Raw genomic sequence first — 25,008 nt, forward strand, 5'->3', positions numbered from 1 at the left:
CCAGCTGGTAATGATGGTAGTGGTGGGGGAGCATCAGGTGGTCGTGGGAAAAGCAATATAGCACCTAAGTCTCGAGTTGTTGAGCCAGGTTCGTCGTCTGGCTACACAAGGCCTCGAACGCTCCCTTTTCTGGGAGTAGGAAAACCGCTTTTAAAGCCGGAGCAGCAAGAACAAGTTTTGGCTTTCCTTGCTGACTCAGCCTCTAGCTCTTTCGCCTCCTCTTCTGAAACTGCTAAATGTAAAAGCAGCGCGTCGGTAGTGGATGTTCACGGTCAGGGACAAGTCACTTCCTTGTCTTCTTCACCAAGAACCACAGAGAAGGATGCGTCAGGCAACACAACGGGTTACTCCATGGAGCTCTTTACACATACCGTTCCTGGGTTAGAAAGTGAAACAGTTAACAGGCCATGCCCATTACAAGTTGAATCGGACATGGAGTGCACAGATGCACAGCCACAGCCAGATTACTATGCTGTTCCTTTGACTCAGACCACAACATTGCCCTCGCAGTGTACTGATCCAGAATCAGACACTGATGAGATGGCTTACACGGTGACACAGACGAAGTTGCACACGAGATAGAAGAGGAGGTCATAGATGACCCAGTTGTTGACCCCGATTGGCAGCCATTGGGGGAACAGGGTGCAGGCGGCAGTAGCTCTGAAGCGGAGGAGGAGGAACCGCAGACGGCATCAACATCGCAACAGGTTCCATCTGCCACGCCCGTATCTGGCCAAAAACGCGTTGCAAAACCAGTTGTAGGACAGCGTGGACATACGTTTAAAGAAGCTCAGTCTGCAATGCCTGAAAAGGTATCCGATAGTAGAAAGAGTGCAGTCTGGCATTTTTTTAAACAACATCCAAATGATCAGCGCAAAGTCATCTGTCAAAAATGTTCAACTACCTTAGCAGAGGTCAGAATCTTAAAAGTCTAAATACAAGTTGCATGCGTAGATATTTAACTACCATGCATTTGCAAGCCTGGACTAACTACCAAACGTCCCTTAAGGTTGTAGCACCCTCGGCCAATGAAGCTAGTCAGTAACGCTACATCCCTTCCCTCACTGTAAGCCCACCATTTCCCGCACCACCTGCAGCAAATGTGCAGATTTCGTCGCCAGGCCAAAGCTGTCAGGGAATCACCAGTTTCGTAGTAGGAAACACTGCATGTAGGGCACCAGCAAGAATACCATCTCCAACCCTCTCTCAGTCTGCCATGTCCACCGGCACCCCCGCTAGTTCCACGATCTGCAGCTCTCCAGTCCAGCTCACCCTACATGAGACTCTCGTTAGGAAAAGGAAGTACTCATCCTCGCATCCACGTACACAGGGTTTGAACGCCCACATTGCTAGACTAATCTCATTAGAGATGATGCCCTACCGGTTAGTTGAAAGCAAAGCTTTCAAAGCCCTGATGGACTATGCTGAACCACGCTACGAGCTACCCAGTCGACACTTCTTTTCGAGAAAAGCCATCCCAGCTCTCCACCAGCATGTTAAAGACCGCATCGTCCATGCACTCAGGCAATCTGTGAGTACAAAGGTGCACCTGACAACAGATGCATGGACCAGTAGGCATGGCCAGGGACGTTACGTGTCCATCACGGCTCACTGGGTTAATGTGGTGGATGCAGGGTCCACAGGGGACAGCAATATTGGGACAGTTCTGCCTAGCCCACGGTCTAGGAAACAGTTGGCTGTAGGCGTTTGCCCCCCCTCTTCCTCCTCCTCATCCTCCTGCAGAAGCGAGAGCTCGTCCACAGACCGCAGTTGCACGACCACTCCATCCGCAGCTGCCACTGTTGCACACGAGGTGTGCCATTATGGGACACCTAGTGGCAAGCGTCAGCAGGCTGTATTGGCAATGAAGTGTTTGGGCGACAACAGACACACCGCGGAAGTTCTGTCCGAGTTCTTGCAGAAAGAGACTCAGTCATGGCAGGACACTGTACATCTTGAGGTAGGCAAGGTAGTGAGTGATAATGGAAGGAATTTTATGGCTGCCATAGCCCTTTCACAACTGAAACACATTCCTTGCCTGGCTCACACCTTAAACCTGGTGGTGCAGTGCTTCCTGAAAAGTTATCCGGGGTTACCCGACCTGCTCCTCCAAGTGCGCAGACTTTGCTCGCATATCCGCCGTTCGCCCATGCACTCCAGCCGTATGCAGAACCATCAGCGGTCTTTGAACCTTCCCCAGCATCGCCTAATCATCGATGTTGCAACAAGGTGGAACTCCACACTGCACATGCTTCAGAGACTGTGCGAACAGAGGCGTGCTGTTATGTATTTGTGGGAGGATACACATACACAGGCAGGCAGTCGGATGGCAGACATGGAGTTGTCAGGTGTGCAGTGGTCGAAGCTACAAGACCTGTGTCAAGTCCTTCAGTGTTTTGAGGAATGGTTAGTGCAGACAACGCCATAATAAGCATGAGCATCCCCCTAATGCGTCTGCTGATGCAAAGTTTGACACACATAAAGGAGCAGGCGTCTGCAGCCGAGGAAGAGGGAAGCCTTGATGACAGTCAGCCATTGTCTGGTCAGGGCAGTCTACAGGACGAGGTAGCGGGCGAAGAGGAGGAGGACGAGGGGGATGATGGGGATGAGTATTTTTTGAATGAGGAAGCTTCTCCGGGGCCAATAGCAACTGGTGGCGTTGCAAGGCCGGGTTCTGTTTTTTTAGGGAGACAAGTGACGTAGATTTGCCTGAAACTGCCCCTCAACCCACCACAACCGCAGATTTGACAACTGGAACTTTGGCCCACATGGCGGATTATGCCTTACGTATCCTCAAAAGGGACCCACGCATTATTAAAATGATGAGCGATGACGATTACTGGTTGGCCTGCCTCCTTGATCTTCGCTATAAAGGCAAATTGCAAAATATCATGCCACATGAGAACCTCGAACAAATATTAGCAACCAAACAAGCAACTCTTGTAGACCGTTTGATTCAGGCATTCCCAGCACACAGCGCCGGTGATGGTTCTCACACGAGATGCAGGGGGCAACAGGGCAGAGGTGTTAGAGTTGCACAAATCAGAAGTGGCGTTGGACAGAGGGGTTTTCTGACCAGGTTGTGGAGTGATTTCGCAATGACCGCAGACAGGACAGGTACTTCAGCATCAATTCAGAGTGACAGGAGACAACATTTGTCCAGCATGGTTACTAACTATTTTTCATCCCTTATCGATGTTCTTCCTCAACCGTGATTCCCATTTGATTACTGGGCATCCAAAATAGACACCTGGCCTGAATTGGCAGAATATGCATTGCAGGAGCTTGCTTGCCCAGCAGCTAGTGTGCTATCAGAAAGAGTATTCAGTGCTGCTGGTTCAATATTGACCGAAAAAAGGACTCGTCTGGCTACCCAAAATGTTGATGATCTAACCTTCATTGAAATGAACCACTCATGGATTTCGAATTATTTTGCCCCACCTTTCCCGGCTGACACCTAGCTTTCCTATAAAGAGGTCTTGCTTGTGGACTCGTCTTACTGACTGTTCCTATCTCTTAATTTGCAGCAGCTGTTTGTCCAGCATACAACATGTTGACACCTCCCTAAATGGGCTAACTCCCCCCACGGGGCCGTGGTCATGCCACTTGGCGCAAGCACCCGTGGGAGTGCCATTTGTCTGAAGAGGTGGGTGTGCCCGCTTTTGGTTGATGGCACTGCAACTGGGTCCCTCATAGTACAATAAAGTGTCTCTGGCGGTGGTGGTGCGCACCCAATGTCAGACACACCGTTGTAATATGAGGGGCCCTGGGCCTGTACCGCCGGCCACAAGAGAGTTCCCCCCCAGCTCAAACAGTGCTCTACCACTTGCAAAATTATCTCTCACAGCTCCAGCAATGTTTAGTCTATGCGCTGACATCCTTCAATGCATGGCACTGACAATACCAATTTGTTGACATGTATGATGCTCGTTAAAATAGTCAGGGTCAGTGTCCTATATTGACACCAGTAAATACTTAGCGCCAAATTACTATGTTTGAAACTCAGCAGAGGAGCCCACCCCTGTACCTAAGTATGCCACCCTTTTGTTTTTTGGTTTTGTTGTTTTGCGAGACATTAACATCTATTTATTTTTTGGGAGTACTGTGTCAGACACTCCTTCCAATCGTCCTCCGCTGACCACACCAATGCTGCCTGTGTACCTCTGCAAGATAATTCAAACAGCTTTGAGCCTAATTTTTTTTTATTTTAGGCCTACTAAGTCTGTCTGCGGTTCCTCCTTCCAATTGTCCTCCGCTGAACACACCAATGCTGCCTGTGTACCTCTGCAAGATAATTCAAACTGCTTTGAGCCTAATTTTTTTATTTTAGGCCTACTAAGTCTGTCTGCGGTCCCTCCTTCCATTTGTCCTCCGCTGAGCACACCAATGCCGACCATGTACCCATATAACTTTTTGTCATCCTGCAGTGAGCCAACTTTGTGGTGTAAGGCCTACTAGCCGTGTCTGTCTGCGCCACTTAATACAGCTGTCCTCCTCTAAAAAAAAAAAAAAAAAAAAGGCAGATTTTCAGCTTGTCAGAATTATAAAACTGCATCGGGGCCACAAGTTTCGTTGTGGTCTACAAACTGAGTCTTGCGCTCCAAGGTGTTCTCTCTGTTGCCTCTCCCTTGCTTCTAGCTTGAAGCTCTTGTTAAGTAGTTGTTGAAACAACACTGCATTAGGCCTACAAGTTTGGTCTGGGTTGTAGAGACGGTGTCTGCCGCTCCAAGGTGTTCTCTTGGTTGCCTTTCCTGAGCTTCAATCTTCAGGCTCGTCTTAAATAGTTTTTTAATCGAACAACTGCAGTGGGGCTACTAGTTTGGTTGGGGCCTACTAAGATTGTCTGTCGCTCCAAGGTGTTCTCCTGGTTTACTTTCCTGAGCTTCAATCTTCAGGCTCGTCTTAAATAGTTTTTTAATCGAACAACTGCAGTGGGGCTACTAGTTTGGTTGGGGCCTACTAAGATGGTCTGTCGCTCCAAGGTGTTCTCCTGGTTTACTTTCCTGAGCTTCAATCTTCAGGGTCGTCTTAAATAGTATTTTAATCGAACAACTGCAGTGGGGCTACTAGTTTGGTTGGGGCCTACTAAGATTGTCTGTCGCTCCAAGGTGTTCTCCTGGTTTACTTTCCTGAGCTTCAATCTTCAGGCTCGTCTTAAATAGTTTTTTAATCGAACAACTGCAGTGGGGCTACTAGTTTGGTTGGGGCCTACTAAGATGGTCTGTCGCTCCAAGGTGTTCTCCTGGTTTACTTTCCTGAGCTTCAATCTTCAGGGTCGTCTTAAATAGTATTTTAATCGAACAACTGCAGTGGGGCTACTAGTTTGGTTGGGGCCTACTAAGATTGTCTGTCGCTCCAAGGTGTTCTCCTGGTTTACTTTCCTGAGCTTCAATCTTCAGGCTCGTCTTAAATAGTTTTTTAATCGAACAACTGCAGTGGGGCTACTAGTTTGGTTGGGGCCTACTAAGATTGTCTGTCGCTCCAAGGTGTTCTCCTGGATTACTTTCCTAAGCTTCAATCTTCAGGCTCGTCTTAATTAGTTTTTTAATCGAACAACTGCAGTGGGGCTACTAGTTTGGTTGGGGCCTACTAAGGTTGTCTGCCGCTACAAGGTGTTCTCCAGGTTGCCTCTCCATAGCTTCAATCTTCATGCTCTCGTTAAGTAGTTGTTGAAACAACACAGCATTAGGCCTACAAGTTGGGTCTGGGTCGTAGAGACGGTGTCTGCCGCTCCAAGGTGTTATCCAGGTTGCCTCTCCATAGCTTCAATCTTCATGCTCTTGTTAAGTAGTTGTTGAAACTACACTGCATTAGGCCTACAAGTTGGGTCTGGGTCGTAGAGACGGTGTCTGCTGCTCCAAGGTGTTCTCCAGGTTGCCACATAATCGAAGCTGCATAGAGCCTATTTTGTTATTTTAGGCCTACTAAGTCTTTCTGCGGTCCCTCCTTCCAATTGTCCTCCACTGAGCACACCAATGCAGACCGTGTACCCATGTAACCTTGTTTAACCCTGCGTCGAGCCAACTTTGTGGTGTAAGGCCTACTTGTAGTGTCTGTCTGCGGCACTCAATACAGCTGTCCTCTTTACAAAAAATGACCTGCAATTATCAGGTTTTCAGCCTATCGGAATTTTAAAACTGCAGTGGGCCTACTAGTTTGGTTGGGGCCTACTAACAGTGTCTGCCACTCCAAGGTGTTCTCCTGGTTGCCTTTCCTGAGCTTCTATCTTCAGGCTCTTGTTAAATAGTTGTTAAATGGAACAACTGCATTTGGCCTACTAGTTGGGTTGGGGCCTACTAACAGTGTCTGCCGCTCCTTGCTGTTCTCCTGGTTTCCTGTCCTGAACTTCCATTTTCAGGCTCTCGTTAAGTTGTTCTTAATGTTAGACTGCATTTGGCCTACTAGTTGGGTTGGGGCCTACTATTGGTGTCTGCCGCTCCTTGCTGTTCTCCTCCACTGAACAAAGCTGTGCCGCCTGTTTACTACTGTTGCCAATTTTGAACTGCATTTAGACTACTTACTGATTTGGGCCTACTCTCTGTGTCAGCCTCTCATTACAGTTGTCCTCCACTGAACAAAGCAATGCCCCCTGGTTAGTCCTGTTACCAATTTTGAACTGCATTTAGCCCACTTTATTCTTTGGGCCTATATCTGTGTTTCCTCCTCATCCTGCCCATTGCCCAGCCAGTGATAGATGAGTCTGCTGGTACATTGACCCATAACGCAACATTCCCCGTGCACGCTACACAGCAAGATTGTGACCCTGCTGAAAGTCAGGTTACCCTTCCCGCATACCATAACACCTTACACGGGGACAAAGAGGAAGTTACAGATGAAAGTGCAGGTTCCTTCATCAGGTGTGTGGGGGGGGGAAACTCATTGGCGACGTCACTGGCACAGGGCCCCTCATAGTACGCAAAAGTGTCGCTGCCGGTGGGAGGCGCCCCCGCCGTGCAAACACACCGCCATACTTTGAGGGGCCCTGTGCCAGTGCCAATGCCAACGAGTGGGCCCCCCTGCTTGCTCAGGATCACAGCACTTGCAAAGTTGAAATACTTACCTCTCCCTGCTCCACTGCCGTGACGTGGTCCAGATTTCCTGGGCCCACTAAATACTTGAACCAGCCCTACCCCCCACAACTTTAGTCAAATGACCCCCAATTTCCAATGCCTTACTATTATAAGGTAAATTTAGATTGACAAGCTTCAGTAACAAGAATGTATGTTTTTTGCCATTAAAATGGGCACTGTACATGTTTTCCTGGCCTCCACTCACTGCCGACTATGCTCCCCCATTGACTTGCATTGGGTTTCGTGTTTCGGTCGATCCCCGACTTTTCGCAATAATCGGCCGATTCCACTCGACTCGACTTTTGAGATAGTCGGGTTTCACGAAACCCGACTCGACCCTAAAAAACTAAAAGTCGCTCAACCATACTCAGGACAAATTGGGCAACATTTGGGGTCCAATTTCTTTACTTACCCTTGGAAAAATAAAAAATTGGGGGCAAAAAGATGATTTTTGTGAAAAAATATGATTTTTTTTTACGGTTCTGCATTATAAACTTCTGTGAAGCACTTGGTGGGTCAAAGTGCTCACCACACCTATAGATAAGTTCCTTAGGGGGTCTACTTTCCAAAATGGTGTCACTTGCAATTCTGCATTGAAAAAGTAAAACAGTGCTCCTTCCCTTCTGAGCTCTCCCATACGACTAAACAGGTGTCTACCCCAACATATGGGGTATCAGCGTACTCAGGACAAATTGCGCAACAACTTTTGGGGTCCAATTTCTCCTGATACCCTTGGGAAAATACAAAACTGGGGGCTAAAAAATTATTTTTGTGGAAAAGTTTTTATATTCACGGCTCTGCGCTATAAACTGTAGTGAAACACTTGGAGGATCAAAGTTCTCACAATACATCTATTCCAAAATGGTGGCACTTGTCAGGGGTTTCCACTGTTTTGGCACATCAGGAGCTCTCCAAACGCGATATGGTGTCCTATCTCAATTCCAGTCAATTTTGCATTGAATTCTTCCTTCCTTCCTTCCTTTCTGAGCTCTGCCACGTGCCCAAACAGTGGTTTACCTGCACATATGGGGTATCAGCGTACTCAGGACAAACTGCACAACAATGATTGTTGTCCAATTCCTCCTGTTACCCCTGGGAAAATAAAAAATTGGGGGCGAAAAGATCATTTTTGTGAAAAAATATGTTTTTTTTTATTTTTACGGCTCTATATTATAAACTTATGTGAAGCACTTGGGGGTTCAAAGTGCTCACTACACAGCTCTGCCATGCACCCAAACAGTGGTTCTCCCCCACATATGGGGTATCTGCGTACTCAGGACAAATTGTACAACAACTTTTGGGGTCCAATTTGCTACCCTTGGTAAAATAATTTTTTTGTGAAGTGAAAAAAAGTTAAATGTAAATTTTTTTTAAAACATTCCAAAAATTCCTGTGAAATACCTGAAGGGTTAATAAACTTCTTGAATGTGATTTTGAGCTCCTTGAGGTTCAGTTTTTAGAATGGTGTCACACTTGGGTATTTTCCATCATATAGACCCCTCTCAGGCTATGTGCCCACGTTGCAGATTAGCCTAGGGAATTTTTTGTGTGGATTCTGCATCTCTTGGCAGAAAACGCAGGTGTGGATTTGTCGCATTTTTTGTGCGGATTTGCTGTGGATTTTGTGCAGATTTCTTGCGTTTTTTTACCCCTCTGGATTTCTATAATGGAATGGGTACAAAAACGCTGCAGAACCACAAAAAAGAAGTGACATGCTACTCCTTTTAATTCGCAGCGTTTCCGCATGGAATTTTCCGCACCATTAGCACAGCGTTTTTTTTTCTCATTGATTTACATTGTATTGTAAATCACTTGCGGATCTGCAGCATTTCTGCATGGTAAAAAATGCTGCAGATCCGCAGGAAATCCGCAACGTGTGCACATACCCAAAGTGACTTCAAATGTGATGTGGTCCCTAAAAAAAAAAATGGTGTTGTAAAAATGAGACATTGCTGGTCAACTTTTATAATTCCCTAACAAAAAAATGATGGTTCCAAAATTGTGCTGATGTAAAGTAGATATGTGGAAAATGTTACTTATTAAGTATTTTGTGTAACATATCTCTGTGATTTAAGGGCACGAAAATTCAAAGTTGGAAAATTGCAAAATTTTCAACACTTTTGCCAAATTTCCATTTTTTTCACAAATAAACGCAAGTAATGTCAAGGAAATTTTACAACTAACATGAAGTACAAAATGTTACGAGAAAACAATATCAGAATCACCGGGATCCATTGAAGCGTTCCAGAGTTATAACCTCATAAAGGGACAGTGGTCAGAATTGTAAAAATTGGCTCGGTCATTAACATGCAAACCACCCTTGGGGGTTAAGGGGTTAAAACCCTTTTAATATGTCACACATATTATGTAACATCTGTGCAGGTTTCTACTTTAGCCATTAGGCAGTGCTGTGCCTTTATTGCAGGTGATGCTTGACAGCATCAATCCTATTTAATTCATATACTGTAAATCAATTGCGGCACAGAATCTGCAACGTGTGCACATAGCCTAAAGGTTGAGGGCCCAGGCAAACCCTGGGTTCTGGATAACGGACTAGTCAGTACAAAGTCTGTTCATGGCAGTCATTTTGGAGCTATCGGGTGACCACAAACAGAGCACGTGTGAGGATTTTACGGGGGTACTCTGAGGTTTATATTGCAACAACATACACACAAAAAGTTGCACTATATGGTGCCAAAACACGTCAAATAGTCAAATATGAAATACATGAAATATGAATAGCAAAATGGCTTTTTGAACATTAGGAAAAAATTTTTTTTAGACGCTTAGCACAGAATTTAGCCAAATAGTGTGAGCCCATCAACCATCGTCAAGGTGGTCTCATTAAACTGATGGGTACCTGACCTCCCTGTCCAAATGTGAACACTTACCGAAGGCTAATGTGTGTACGCTTGGGTGAATGTGGACACCTCTGCCAGCAAAACCTACATATGGGTTGGCCGGAACCAAGTGTGATTAGATGTATTTAAAAACCAGATGGTGAAGGGAGGAGTGCGCAGTCAGTAAGCTAACATAGAAATGACTGAAAAACGACAGGCACATCCAAACTAGTGTGAATAGGTGCATACCAGGAGCAGCTACCTCCATATATAATATACAAAAAAAGGTTGCACTCTTTGGTGCCAAAACACGTCAAATATATATTTTTGTATATTATATATGGAGGTAGCTGCTCCTGGTATGCGCCTATTCACACTAGTTTGGATGTGCCAGTCGTTTTTATGTCATATATTGCAACAACAGTCACGTTGACAAAGAATGTTCCTACAGAGGGTAGTGCCATATTAGGCAGGTTCACACGTTCTCTACACTGAGGATTTAGGGGGGTACTCTGAGATTTATATTGTCTGAAGAAGGTCCATGTAGTGACCAAAACGTTACAAATGAATATAAACCGTTAACATGTTAGAGCATGTTAGGTTAGGCTATGGGTTGAACTAGATGGACTTAGTCTTCCTTCAACCTTAATAACTATTAGAAAAAAGTAGTACTAATGGAGCATAAAAGTAGTGCAAAATTTAATATTTTAATAATTTAACAAGCTTAGAGTGCATAATAAATAGGTACATAGTACAAAAGGATGGTTAAAGGGAAAGTGAGTATCCACTGGTGCAAACTGCCATATATCTATATATCACATGCGTTATATCAAAGTGGAAAAGCAACCATAAGTGCGCATTAAAGATCAGCCTGTGGGTAAAGAGTATCCCACAGCCACATATAATGATCAAAAGCGGCGCTTACCAAAACAATGTAGCAGGACAGTGTGCACCCGGTAGGATTCAGCCAGGAAATGTCCCCGACTCGCGTTTCGCCTACGCGGGGATCAGCTTTTTCAAGGGGAAGTAATTCAGAGCAAAAGAGGACCCTTCAAATAGGGCAGACTATGCAGCATGTGACATGTCACATGGTGCGTCCCAGCCAGTCACAGCCATGTTGATGGCGGATACCCAGCCCCGCGTCAGAGACGGCGTCAGGCGTCGCCCAGCCTATATGGGTAAAGAGACCCACATCGCATGCGTGAGACTCTAATGACGCCGCTCCGACGGGGAGCAAAGAGAACCACACGCAGCGCATGCGCACCATGGCTGCACCTGAGGTAGTATGGTATTTTAGAGATAATAACTTAATAACTATGTTACTATGTTTAGATTACTTCACTGTAAATAAATAATCTATTTTTTGCTGAAATGGAAGTGCCAGAATTTTTCTATATCATTAGTACTGTATACTGCATCTCCATTGGGCAGTCTGTATAGTATAATGCACCCAAATTAGGCAGCCTGTATAGTATAATGCACCCCCATTAGGCAGTCTGTATAGTATATTGCACCCCATATGCAGCCTTTATAGTATATTGCACTTCATATGCAGCCTGTATAGTATAATGCAACCCCAAAGGCAGCCAGTACAGCATAATGCTCCCCCATTAGGCATCCAGTACTGTATGAATGCACCCCCATTAGGCAATCTGTATAGTATAAAGCACCCCCATTAGGCAGCCTGTATAGTATAATGCACCCCCATTAGGCAGCCAGTACTGTATAATGCACCCCTATTAAGCAGCCATTATAGTATAATGCATCCCCATTAGGCAGCCTGTATAGTATAATGCACCCCCATTAGGCAGTCTTTACAGTATACTGCACCCCATATGTAGCCTGTATGGTATATTGCACCCCCATTGGGCAGCCAGTACAGTATAATGCACCCCCATATGCAGTCTGTATAGTATATTGCACCCCATATGCAGTCAATATAGTATATTGCACCTCCATATGCAGCCTGTATAGTATATTGCACCCTGTATGCAGCCTGTATAGTATATTGCACCCCATATTCAGCATTGTATAGTATATTGCACCCCCATTAGGGAGCCTATATAGTATAATGCACCCCTATTAGGCAGCCTGTATAGTATAATGCACCCCCATTAGGCAGCCTGTATATTATAATGCACTCCCATTAGGCAGCCTGTATAGTATAATGCACCCGATTAAAACAAAAACAAAAAACAATACTCACCTTTCTTCCTCCTTGTTCCCGCGGTGCTCTGAGCACCCGCTCATCTCCTGATAGCGGTCGCCGGGTACTGATGTCATTGCTACCCCCTGTCAGTGTCGGCGTTGGTGACGTCAGACGCTGCCAGGGGGATGATGGGAGAAGGAGCGTAACGCACCTTCTCTCATCAAGCTGACCCTGCGATGATGGGCGCGGGGTTACTGCTGGAACAGGGGCCGCCACCACCACCTCCTCAGGGGCTGCACAGGGGCCGGGCGGCAGAGCAGGGAGATCGTGTCTCCCTGCTCTGCCGCAGAATGTAATTGTATCGGCACGCTGTTACAGTAGTTACGCTTCGGGTGGACCCCCTCAGAGTGCGGGGCCCTGGGCCACCACCCCCTCGGTAGCTACGCTACTGCTTTGGAGAGCAGGTGTGTGTTGCTGTGCGGGAGGAACCTCCTGCACGACAACACATTTTGGCGTGCATCTGACCCACCGGGCATCTGATCCGCCGGGCCAGGTCCCAGTGGTGACAGCGGTAATTACGCCCCTGTATATTATATTCATTATGTAAACTAGGGGCAGGTCATTGAGGGAGCAGTGACCTGTCAGAACAAAGCCATGCAGATGAATACCTAATCAGAGCACCACATGCACCACATGCAGACTCCCACAGGCCACCTCGGAGCATGAGCATGTCATTAACTCAAAACTGAAAATAAAAATTAAACTACAACCACAAGATGGATTTCATCAACCAAGGTATCATTGTAATCAGTATAACGGCACCGATCTGACACTTTGTGTAGGTTACTCAGCACAACAGGTTCCCTGTAATTATGCTGTTTACATCACACAGGACATGCTGGTGTCGATGTGTATCCACTGTATGGGACACACCGGGGCCAATATGTGTCCACTGCATGGGACACACCGGGGCCAACGATTATCCACCACATGGGACGCGCTGGGCCGACAAGTATCCACCACAAGGGGTACGCTGGGACTGATATATATACATCAACTGAAAAGCAAAAAGAAGTCCGCACCATCTGCCTGCATGAACCACTAGCACATTCAGTATAACACAGCAGGTATTCTGTTGCCAAGAGCCATTACGGAATCCAGGTGCTCATTCGGGAACAAAAATTCTGTCCAAGCCAGTGAAAAAGGAATTGGAGAAGAACACTCACCATCCGTAAAACATCCAGTCTTTATTAGGACATCAAGTCAGCAGCAGGACAAATAGGGAGAACGTGTGTTTCCAACAGACGACGACCGTTTTGCGCTACCGCGCTTCCATGGGTCTTGATTAATATGTATCCACTGCATGGGACACGCCGGGGCAATGATTATCCACCACATGGGATGCGCCAGGGCCGACAAGTATCCACCACAAGGGGTACGCTGGGACTGATATATATACATTACATATGTGATATTTGAAAGTGAAATTATGGGCTGTCCACACACACACATATAAATATATGAAAACACACATGCACGCTCACACACACTGGAGAAGACACAAACATGCATGCTCACACACATAGGAAAACACACACATGCAAGCTCCCATGTAGGATGCTAGCAAGTCTGTAGGATGCAGCGACATACAGGAGGCAGAACAAGGGTAAACAAGTTCTTTATGTATTAGAACAGTAGGGGAATGAGGAATGTGAATGGAGGATAGGGGGAAAGTCAAATGAAATAGAATGTAATAGGTTAACTTATCAGTCTCTGTATGCTGGAGGAAGGCGACTAGAAGATCCCATGGCGGCGCCTCAGGTGGCGCGAGATGTCTCCGATCCGGTCCCGCAGATGAGCGATGCATTTTCTCCTTGCGATGACTAATCCTCCAGGTTCTTCGGCACGTGATCTCCTGATGGTAGGCGGCACAGAAGAAGAAGTAGAGAGTTCAGTGTGCAAGGCCGCAGTAGGAGCACGCTGCCCAGCAGTCACAGCCACAGGCTGTTCCTCAACAGGCACCACAAGGATGGGAATAAGCGGTGCTTCCGTGGTGGTGAGCAGAGTGAAGACCTGTACTTTATCCTGTACTGTGGCTAGGAAGCGTCGGCAGTCTGGCTAGCTGGGGGTATATGCACAGCTAGCGGGCGTGGGTTTGTGAAGAAGGAGTTAACCGCCTTACTACTCACAAGCTCGGTCCCCAACAAGTGTCCTGTCTTCTCACTCAAACTGTCATTTAAATCCGACCCGCCCCATCAGTCAGGTGCCCTGTACTGCTTCGGTCAGTAATCTCTTCCCCCTGCAACACTGGTGACAGCCCCGATGGTTCTGGCCCAGATATGCAGGAGAGACCATCAACTTGGTTCTCCTCCCTACACACACACACACACAATAAATCACACATACACGCTCACACACTTGAGAAAACACACATGCATGCTCACACACAAAGGAAAACACACACGCATGCTCACACACATAGGAAAACACACACGCATGCATGCTCACACACATATAGGAAAACACACATGCCCAGGAAAACAGATATACTCTAACCTGCCATTTCTAATTCATCATTTGCCAAATGCCCCTTCCCCCTACTTATCTCAGCACAGCAAAAGGCTGAGATAGGCAGCTGGTTATCTGGAGTGTGCTGGACAATGGGCACACAGGGCAGTTATCTCACCATGTCCTGTTGTCCTGTGCTGCTGCTCTGCACACTGATGCTCCTCCCCCTCCTGGTCCTGGCTGATAGGACATCTGAGGCAGATCTTCACAAAGAAGAGGAGAGAAGGATGCTGCGTGCGATCACTATGTAAGTAACACACCCTCCTCTTCTTTTAGTTGTGCGTCAGGAGCTGCCCCCTCTCACCACTTCGTGCACATTGCTGAAGCCGGTCATGGCTCCAGCCACATGTGCACGCTATGCGTCCCGCCTCCTGTGATGCTGCACCACCAGGGGCCTGAAAAATTAAAGGCGCCAGCAGCCAGAAAATGGGCTGGTGTCCCCCAGAGGAGGCACAGTGCGGCCCACTGGGCAAATGCCCAAAAGGGCTCATTAGCAATCTGGGCCTGGTTATACCCATTACATCCTAATTCTTTTTCAACAATATGAATTCTATTTCCACACTAAATATGCAATTTGCCTCTTCGGAGAGGAAGAGGACTAGAACTCTAATGCCACCTCTTGGAAGTAGCAATGCTAAAAGTCAATATCGACCCTTTAACGAGCCTTGCAATATGACTTTGGATAAAAGCCAAATCAAAATCTCAACGTGCAAACACAGTGTTTCAGGGTATTTGCCCTTACCCGTGCAAAGTATGAGATCTGATTTGGCTAGGTGAGAGGCTTAAAACTGGGCTCTAAGGAGTAATGTTTCCCCTTGTGGAGCGTGACAAGCCAGGACTAGCATGTTAGAGGGTTAAAGGGTCGATATTAAATTTTAGCAATGCTACTTCTTCCAATAGGTGTCACTAGAGTTCTAGTCATTTTCCTCTCTGAAGAGGCAATTTGCATATTTAATTTCCCAGAGGAGCATGCATGGCATATACGGTAGGAGTCTCCTCACTCTGACATGCCAGATCTGGCTTTTCACTCTCCACAATGAGAAATGTTAACCCTTTTTCCACACTAGTAATTTCACATCAGTAATTCAGACAAGTAAGAACATATGGTCTGGAAAATTCCTTCAATCCCTTTCTGCCATAGTTATTTTGTTTTTGTTTTCTTTTGTCCTTTTGACTGTCTTTTTATTTCTTTGCTGGCATAACCATATGAGGACTTGACTTTTGCATATCAAATGCATATCAAATATAGTTTTCAATGGCATTATTTAATTCACCTTAGGAAAAATAATCATTGTGGATTGAAATGTTTTAAAAAAATAAAATTTCACTATGACTTACGAGTTACTACTTCAATAGCTTTTTTATTACATTTAGTTAGGGGAGACACCAATTCTTTTATAAACCCTGATGACATCACATGGCTAGCCAATCACAGTAATGCCACAACCAAGATGGCTACGGCATTATAGTGATGCACAGGCAATTCCTGAATGCTTATTGGCTGTGTAACAAGTGGCAAACATGCAGGGCAGGGATTAGAGTATGAAATCAAGCACCTCCCAATGGTCGCCAAGTAATGAGCACATTTGAGCACCCAGATGTGATATCCGAGTATGATTCAGCACGTTCTTTCATCCCTATTAATTATTTTTTCACAAGGGGGTGCCATTGTAGCTCGGTGGTTAGCATCCACATTAATTTTGTATATTCTCCCCATGTTTTGGTGGGCTCCTTTTGGGTATACTGGTTTTCTTTTCCACCCTGAAAACATACTGATTAGTTAATTGTGTGTATGTGTGTATCTAAGATAAGGATTGTAGAGTTGGCCCTAAATAAGCAAAGTAGGAAATGCATAACACATGCATTTTTTTGTTTTTACAGGAGAAGATTAAAGAGATTGGAGACAAACAACCAGAAAAGTAAGTTTTGATCATTGACTGTGACAATTTAATGTCTTCAGAATGACCTATACACTAAATTAGTGCACACTAATATAGTAATTAAAAAATTAATTTTTATATTGTAACATGACAAAACAATCACAAATGTTAAAAGGAGAGTTCAAGTACAGAAAAATGGAAATGGTGGGGGCGTGGCCTAGGCAGCGATGGTGTAAGGTGTGTGGTGCCTAAGCTCCTGAGTGACATCGTCTGAAATCAACTCAAACCATGGAAAAAGGACATCTTTCGGTAAAAATAATTGAGGGTACATTCCCAGTACCTCACAAGGGTAACAGAGAGCCTAAATTTGTGACTAATTTGACTCTTTTGGGAGAAATCTCTGTCAGCATTTTGAGGCCTGTCAATCTCTGACATGAACCCTCAGCCTTTTTCCTGCCAGTTTCTTCCCTGATAAACGACTGTGACTCCCCAGCTTACCTACCCAGTACTGTGTTAATCCAACTGACAACAGAAGAGCCCCGGAATTATCGAGTTACAGCGTCTATTACCCTCACCCCGACACCAGCGAATTAGTGTTGCACCGACTCTCCGGGCGCCATCTTGGATAGCCGTCATCTGACACAATAGAGGGATATACCGCCCTGCCCATTTCCATACGACACCAAGCCTCCCCGGACTGAAAGGCGGAGGCAGAGAGAACGAATAAGGATCGGTGTGGTAGATTCAGGGAGGATCCGGTGAAGTGACAGACAGCGCCTCACGCTGCCTCCGACACACCCCCGGACCTAGCATGACAAAAGAAAGCAGAAGAAGCCGCCATTTTATTGGTGGCCGACGGCGGACCAGGCGACGTGTGCGATCGGCTCCTGTCGACGACCAGAAGCAGACGTTCTGCGCCGGTCAACACAGGAAAACAGACTCCAGACCCGAACAGTTTCAGCTTCAATTGGTGGTAAGTTCCAGCTTCTGGCTGGGAACGTTCCTGCACCGGAAGACGACAGCACGGCAGCACAAGAAGAAGACACAGATCGCCGGCCGGACTACATTGACGCCATCTTCTGGAGGTGGTGAGTTCCAGCCCACTGCTGGTAGCTGCATCGCACCGACGGACAGGGGGTGTAGAGAACAACGGAGTCCGATGGTCCGAAATGTCGGTGGCTTTGAAGACCCAGACATATCTACAAGAAAAGAGGAGACTGCAGCATAGTTCACACTGCCGGCGACTAGTTAGGAGCCCAGAGGGCTTTTAACGCAAAAGAGCTATAACCTAACTTATCCTCAGACAAAATATAAACCATTCTCTATAACTCCAACTTTGTTGGGAGACATAGTGTGTGGACAACCCTCTTGCCCTATCCTGATACTGTATCAGCTGCCACTCTCTGAACTCTAGACCACTGATCGGGGATAACTATGAGTAAAACCTCAGCCAAACCCCAATTTTCAAACATGGCCTCATCCAATTCTCAAAAAGACCCAAAATTTAAAGGGGCAGGGCAAAACACATCAAAAGACCTGATAATCAAAACAAGTCCCAATAGGTCCAGGTCCCCACTAAAAGATAATGAGGAATCGGACTATGACAAACTCTCCAATCACAATGGAGTTAAAAAGATCCCCACTACTATTGAAGGGATGGATTCATCTACTTCTTTAAAGAGGAAAATTCCAGGGGCAACAGGAGAAAAATATACTACTCTACATTAGAGTTGAGCGACCTTGACCTTTTTAGAGTCGAGCCGGGTTTCGCGAAACCCGACTATCTCAAAAGTCGGGTCGAGTGAATTCGGCCGATTATGACGTAAAGTCGGGATCGACCGAAACACGAAACCCAATGCAAGTCAATGGGGGAGCATAGTCGGCAGTGAGTGGGGGCCAGGAAAACACCTAGAGTGCCCATTTTAATGTCAAAACCATCCATTCTTCTTAATGAAGCTTGTCAAGCGTAATTTACCTTATAATAATTGGAAGGCATTTGAAATTGGGGGTCATTTGGCTAAAGTTGTGGTGGGTAGGGCTGGATCAAGTAATTAGTGGGCCCAGGAAATCTGGACCACGTCACGGCAGTGGAGCAGGGAGAGGTAAGTATTTCAACTTTGCAAGTGCTGTGAACCTGAGCAAGCAGGGGGGGCCCACTCGTTGGCATTGGCACTGGCACAGGGCCCCTCAAAGTACAGCGGTGTGTTTGCACGGCGGGGGCGCCTCCCACCGGCAGCAACACTTTTGCGTACTATGAGAGGCCCTGTGCCAGTGACGTCGCCAACTAGTATTCCTCCCCCCCACCTGATGAAGGAACCTGCACTTTCATCTGCACCTTCCTCTTTGTCCCCGTGTAAGGTGGTATGGTATGCGGGAAGAGCAACCTGACTTTCAGCAGGATCACAATGTTGTTGTGTAGCGTGCACGGGGAATGTTGCGTTATGGGTCAATGTACCAGAAGACTCATCTATCACTGGCTGGGCAATGGGCAGGATGAGGAGGAAACACAGATATAGGCCCAAAGAATAAAGTTGGCTAAATGCAGTTCAAAATTGGTAACACAGGAATAACCAGGGGGCATTGCAGTGGAGGACAACTGGAATGAGAGGCTGACACAGAGAGTAGGCCCAAATCAGTAAGTAGTCGAAATGCAGTTCAAAATTGGCAACCGTAGTAAACAGGCGGCACAGCTTTGTTCAGTGGAGGAGAACAGCAAGGAGTGGCAGACACCGATAGTAGGCCCCAACCCAACTAGTAGGCCAAATGCAGTCTAACATTAACAACTACTTAACGAGCGCCTGAAAACGGAATTTCAGGACAGGAAACCAGGAGAACAGCAAGGAGTGGCAGACACCGATAGTAGGCCCCAAACCAACTAGTTTGCCAAATGCAGTTGTTCCGTTTAACCACAATTTAATGAGAGCCTGAAGATAGAAGTTCAGGAAAGGCAACCTGGAGAACACCTTGGAGTGGAACACACCATCTCTCTACACCCCATACCCAATTTGTAGGCCTAATGCAGTGTAGTTTCCAACAACTACTAAACGAAAGCATGAAGATCGAAGCATTGGCGAGGAAACCTGGGGAACACCTTGGAGTGGAACACACCATCTCTCTACACCCCATACCCAATTTGTAGGCCTAATGCAGTGTAGTTTCCAACAACTACGAAACGAGAGCCGGAAGATCGAAGCTCAGGAAAGGCAACCTGGGGAACACCTTGGAGTGGAACACACCATCTCTCTACACCCCATACCCAATTTGTAGGCCCAATGCAGCGTAGTTTCCAACAAGTACTAAACGAGAGCCGGAAGATCGAAGCTCAGGAAAGGCAACCTGGGGAACACCTTGGAGTGCAACAAACCCTCTCTCTACACCACGGAAGGGCTGATTCTTAGGAAGGAAGGCTGTCGGAAAGAAGCAGGGCGCGTCCGAGGGTGATTATATTCTTATTAGGTAAATACTCACCCTCGGACGCGCCCTGCTTCTTTATTTGTAATGAATGTTTATTTGCAATGTGGTTTTGACTTACTCTATTTTTTTGGTAAATAATGATTTTATTATTTTCATTGTTTTGCATCTTCTTGGCAATAATATAAAGAAGACGCGACAGGACAACACTCGGTGGATGCCATATCTGTGTTTAAAATTGAAAAAACCTTTCAGTTAACTACTTGCAGGTGAAAGTTATTGTAGCTGGTGGCCATTTTTAGTACTGTACCAGATTTTTGTTGTATGTGTTTGTTTTTAATGTTAAAATGTCTGCATTTGATATCTCTCCAGTATTTTCTTTTTTATAAGCAAAATACTTATTTTTATATTTTCTGATGTTGGTTCCAGGGGTACACGGGCAGCAGTGGTGTGGTCAGTGGAGGCCTAGTGGAAGGAGTGACCACAGACAGGCATCGAAGGCCTAAAATAATAACACATGGCTGTAGGCAATTTTAAATTGGTTCCAGGGGTACACGGGCAGCAGTGCCCTGGTCAGTGTAGTAGTAGTTGAAAGAATGGACCGCAGACAGGCATCGAAGGCCTAAAATAAAAAAATTGGGCTGGCTGTAGGCAATTTTAAATTGGTTCCAGGGGTACACGGGCAGCAGTGCCCTGGTCAGTGTAGTAGTAGTTGAAAGAATGGACCGCAGACAGGCATCGAAGGCCTAAAATAAAAAAATTGGGCTGGCTGTAGGCAATTTTAAATTGGTTCCAGGGGTACACGGGCAGCAGTGGTGTGGTCAGTGGAGGCCTAGTGGAAGGAGTGACCACAGACAGGCATCGAAGGCCTAAAATAATAACACATGGCTGTAGGCAATTTTAAATTGGTTCCAGGGGTACACGGGCAGCAGTGCCTTGGTCAGTGTAGTAGTAGTTGAAAGAATGGACTGCAGACAGGCATCGAAGGCCTAAAATAAAAAAATTGGGCTGGCTGTAGGCAATTTTAAATTGGTTCCAGGGGTACACGGGCAGCAGTGGTGTGGTCAGTGGAGGCCTAGTGGAAGGAGTGACCACAGACAGGCATCGAAGGCCTAAAATAATAACACATGGCTGTAGGCAATTTTAAATTGGTTCCAGGGGTACACGGGCAGCAGTGCCCTGGTCAGTGTAGTAGTAGTTGAAAGAATGGACCGCAGACAGGCATCGAAGGCCTAAAATAAAAAAATTGGGCTGGCTGTAGGCAATTTTAAATTGGTTCCAGGGGTACACGGGCAGCAGTGGTGTGGTCAGTGGAGGCCTAGTGGAAGGAGTGACCGCAGACAGGCATCGAAGGCCTAAAATAATAACACATGGCTGTAGGCAATTTTAAATTGGTTCCAGGGGTACACGGGCAGCAGTGGTGTGGTCAGTGGAGGCCTAGTGGAAGGAGTGACCACAGACAGGCATCGAAGGCCTAAAATAATAACACATGGCTGTAGGCAATTTTAAATTGGTTCCAGGGGTACACGGGCAGCAGTGGTGTGGTCAGTGGAGGCCTAGTGGAAGGAGTGACCACAGACAGGCATCGAAGGCCTAAAATAATAACACATGGCTGTAGGCAATTTTAAATTGGTTCCAGGGGTACACGGGCAGCAGTGGTGTGGTCAGTGGAGGCCTAGTGGAAGGAGTGACCACAGACAGGCATCGAAGGCCTAAAATAATAACACATGGCTGTAGGCAATTTTAAATTGGTTCCAGGGGTACACGGGCAGCAGTGCCCTGGTCAGTGTAGTAGTAGTTGAAAGAATGGACCGCAGACAGGCATCGAAGGCCTAAAATAAAAAAATTGGGCTGGCTGTAGGCAATTTTAAATTGGTTCCAGGGGTACACGGGCAGCAGTGGTGTGGTCAGTGGAGGCCTAGTGGAAGGAGTGACCGCAGACAGGCATCGAAGGCCTAATATAATAACACATGGCTGTAGGCAATTTTAAATTGGTTCCAGGGGTACACGGGCAGCAGTGGTGTGGTCAGTGGAGGCCTAGTGGAAGGAGTGACCACAGACAGGCATCGAAGGCCTAAAATAATAACACATGGCTGTAGGCAATTTTAAATTGGTTCCAGGGGTACACGGGCAGCAGTGCCCTGGTCAGTGTAGTAGTAGTTGAAAGAATGGACCGCAGACAGGCATCGAAGGCCTAAAATAAAAAAATTGGGCTGGCTGTAGGCAATTTTAAATTGGTTCCAGGGGTACACGGGCAGCAGTGGTGTGGTCAGTGGAGGCCTAGTGGAAGGAGTGACCGCAGACAGGCATCGAAGGCCTAAAATAATAACACATGGCTGTAGGCAATTTTAAATTGGTTCCAGGGGTACACGGGCAGCAGTGGTGTGGTCAGTGGAGGCCTAGTGGAAGGAGTGACCACAGACAGGCATCGAAGGCCTAAAATTATAACACATGGCTGTAGGCAATTTTAAATTGGTTCCAGGGGTACACGGGCAGCAGTGCCCTGGTCAGTGTAGTAGTAGTTGAAAGAATGGACCGCAGACAGGCATCGAAGGCCTAAAATAAAAAAATTGGGCTGGCTGTAGGCAATTTTAAATTGGTTCCAGGGGTACACGGGCAGCAGTGCCCTGGTCAGTGTAGTAGTAGTTGAAAGAATGGACCACAGACAGGCATCGAAGGCCTAAAATAAAAAAATTGGGCTGGCTTTAGGCAATTTTAAATTGGTTCCAGGGGTACACGGGCAGCAGTGGTGTGGTCAGTGGAGGCCTAGTGGAAGGAGTGACCACAGACAGGCATCGAAGGCCTAAAATAATAACACATGGCTGTAGGCAATTTTAAATTGGTTCCAGGGGTACACGGGCAGCAGTGCCCTGGTCAGTGTAGTAGTAGTTGAAAGAATGGACCGCAGACAGGCATCGAAGGCCTAAAATAAAAAAATTGGGCTGGCTGTAGGCAATTTTAAATTGGTTCCAGGGGTACACGGGCAGCAGTGGTGTGGTCAGTGGAGGCCTAGTGGAAGGAGTGACCGCAGACAGGCATCGAAGGCCTAAAATAATAACACATGGCTGTAGGCAATTTTAAATTGGTTCCAGGGGTACACGGGCAGCAGTGGTGTCGTCAGTGGAGGCCTAGTGGAAGGAGTGACCACAGACAGGCATCGAAGGCCTAAAATTATAACACATGGCTGTAGGCAATTTTAAATTGGTTCCAGGGGTACACGGGCAGCAGTGCCCTGGTCAGTGTAGTAGTAGTTGAAAGAATGGACCGCAGACAGGCATCGAAGGCCTAAAATAAAAAAATTGGGCTGGCTATAGGCAATTTTAAATTGGTTCCAGGGGTACACGGGCAGCAGTGCCCTGGTCAGTGTAGTAGTAGTTGAAAGAATGGACCGCAGACAGGCATCGAAGGCCTAAAATAAAAAAATTGGGCTGGCTTTAGGCAATTTTAAATTGGTTCCAGGGGTACACGGGCAGCAGTGGTGTGGTCAGTGGAGGCCTAGTGGAAGGAGTGACCACAGACAGGCATCGAAGGCCTAAAATAATAACACATGGCTGTAGGCAATTTTAAATTGGTTCCAGGGGTACACGGGCAGCAGTGCCCTGGTCAGTGTAGTAGTAGTTGAAAGAATGGACCGCAGACAGGCATCGAAGGCCTAAAATAAAAAAATTGGGCTGGCTGTAGGCAATTTTAAATTGGTTCCAGGGGTACACGGGCAGCAGTGGTGTGGTCAGTGGAGGCCTAGTGGAAGGAGTGACCACAGACAGGCATCGAAGGCCTAAAATAATAACACATGGCTGTAGGCAATTTTAAATTGGTTCCAGGGGTACACGGGCAGCAGTGGTGTGGTCAGTGGAGGCCTAGTGGAAGGAGTGACCACAGACAGGCATCGAAGGCCTAAAATAATAACACATGGCTGTAGGCAATTTTAAATTGGTTCCAGGGGTACACGGGCAGCAGTGGTGTGGTCAGTGGAGGCCTAGTGGAAGGAGTGACCGCAGACAGGCATCGAAGGCCTAAAATAATAACACATGGCTGTAGGCAATTTTAAATTGGTTCCAGGGGTACACGGGCAGCAGTGGTGTGGTCAGTGGAGGCCTAGTGGAAGGAGTGACCACAGACAGGCATCGAAGGCCTAACATAACAAAAATGTCAATACAATGGTATTGTCAGTGGCAGGCATTGAAGGATGTCAGCGCATAGACTAAACATTGGTGGAGCTGTGAGATAATTTTGAAAGTGGTAGAGCACTGTTTGAGGTGGGGTGGGGGGAAACTGTCTTGTGGCCGGCGGTACAGGCCCAGGGCCCCTCATATTACAACGGTGTGTCTGACGTTGGGTGCGCACCACCACCGCCAGAGACACTTTATTGTACTAGGAGGGACCCAGTGGCAGTGCCGTTGACCAAAAGCGGGCTCACCCACCTCTTCAGACAAACTGCACTCTCACGGGTACTGTCGCCAAGTGTCGATACCACGGCCCCGTGTGGGGAGTTTGGCCATTTAGTGAGGTGTAAACATGTCGTATGCTGGACAATCAGGTGCAGAAAATTACGAGATTGGAAAAGGCATTCAGAATAGTCCACACAGGCAAGACCTTTTCATAGGAAAGCTAGGTGTCAGCCGGGCAAGGTGGGGCAAAAGATTTCGAAATCCAGTTGTGGTTCATTTTAATGAAGGTTAGATCATCTACATTTTGGGTAGCCAGACGAGTCCTTTTTTCTGTTAGTATTGAACCTGCAGCACTGAATACTCTTTCTGATAGGACACTAGCTGCCGGGCAAGCAAGCTCCTGCAATGCATATTCTGCCAATTCTGGCCAGGTGTCTAATTTTGATGCCCAGTAATCAAATGGGAATGACGGTTGAGGGAGAACATCGATAAGGGATGAAAAATAGTTTGTAACCATACTGGACAAATGTTGTCTCCTGTCACTTTGAATTGATGCTGCAGTACCTGTCCTGTCTGCGGTCATAGCAAAATCACTCCACAACCTGGTCAGAAAACCCCTCTGGCCAACGCCACTTCTGATTTCTGCCCCTCTAACTCCTCTGGTATGCTGGCCCCTGCAGCTCGTGTGAGAACGATCACGGG

General features: G+C 46.7%; 1 protein-coding gene across 4 annotated transcripts in view; it reads left to right on the forward strand.

Annotated features, from left to right (window-relative positions):
* Window positions 1-25,008, forward strand: part of RASIP1 (Ras interacting protein 1) — a 764,894-nt gene that overhangs the window by 384,691 nt on the left and 355,195 nt on the right. For all 4 annotated transcript variants that reach the window (XM_069742476.1, XM_069742477.1, XM_069742479.1 and 1 more), the window contains exon 6: window positions 16,509-16,546. In XM_069742476.1, coding sequence (XP_069598577.1) covers window positions 16,509-16,546 — 38 coding nt within the window. The remainder of the gene's footprint in view (window positions 1-16,508; window positions 16,547-25,008) is intronic.

The sequence above is a fragment of the Ranitomeya imitator genome, chromosome 10 (assembly GCF_032444005.1).
Source record: "Ranitomeya imitator isolate aRanImi1 chromosome 10, aRanImi1.pri, whole genome shotgun sequence".
In the NCBI taxonomy this organism is placed as follows: Eukaryota; Metazoa; Chordata; class Amphibia; order Anura; family Dendrobatidae; genus Ranitomeya; species Ranitomeya imitator.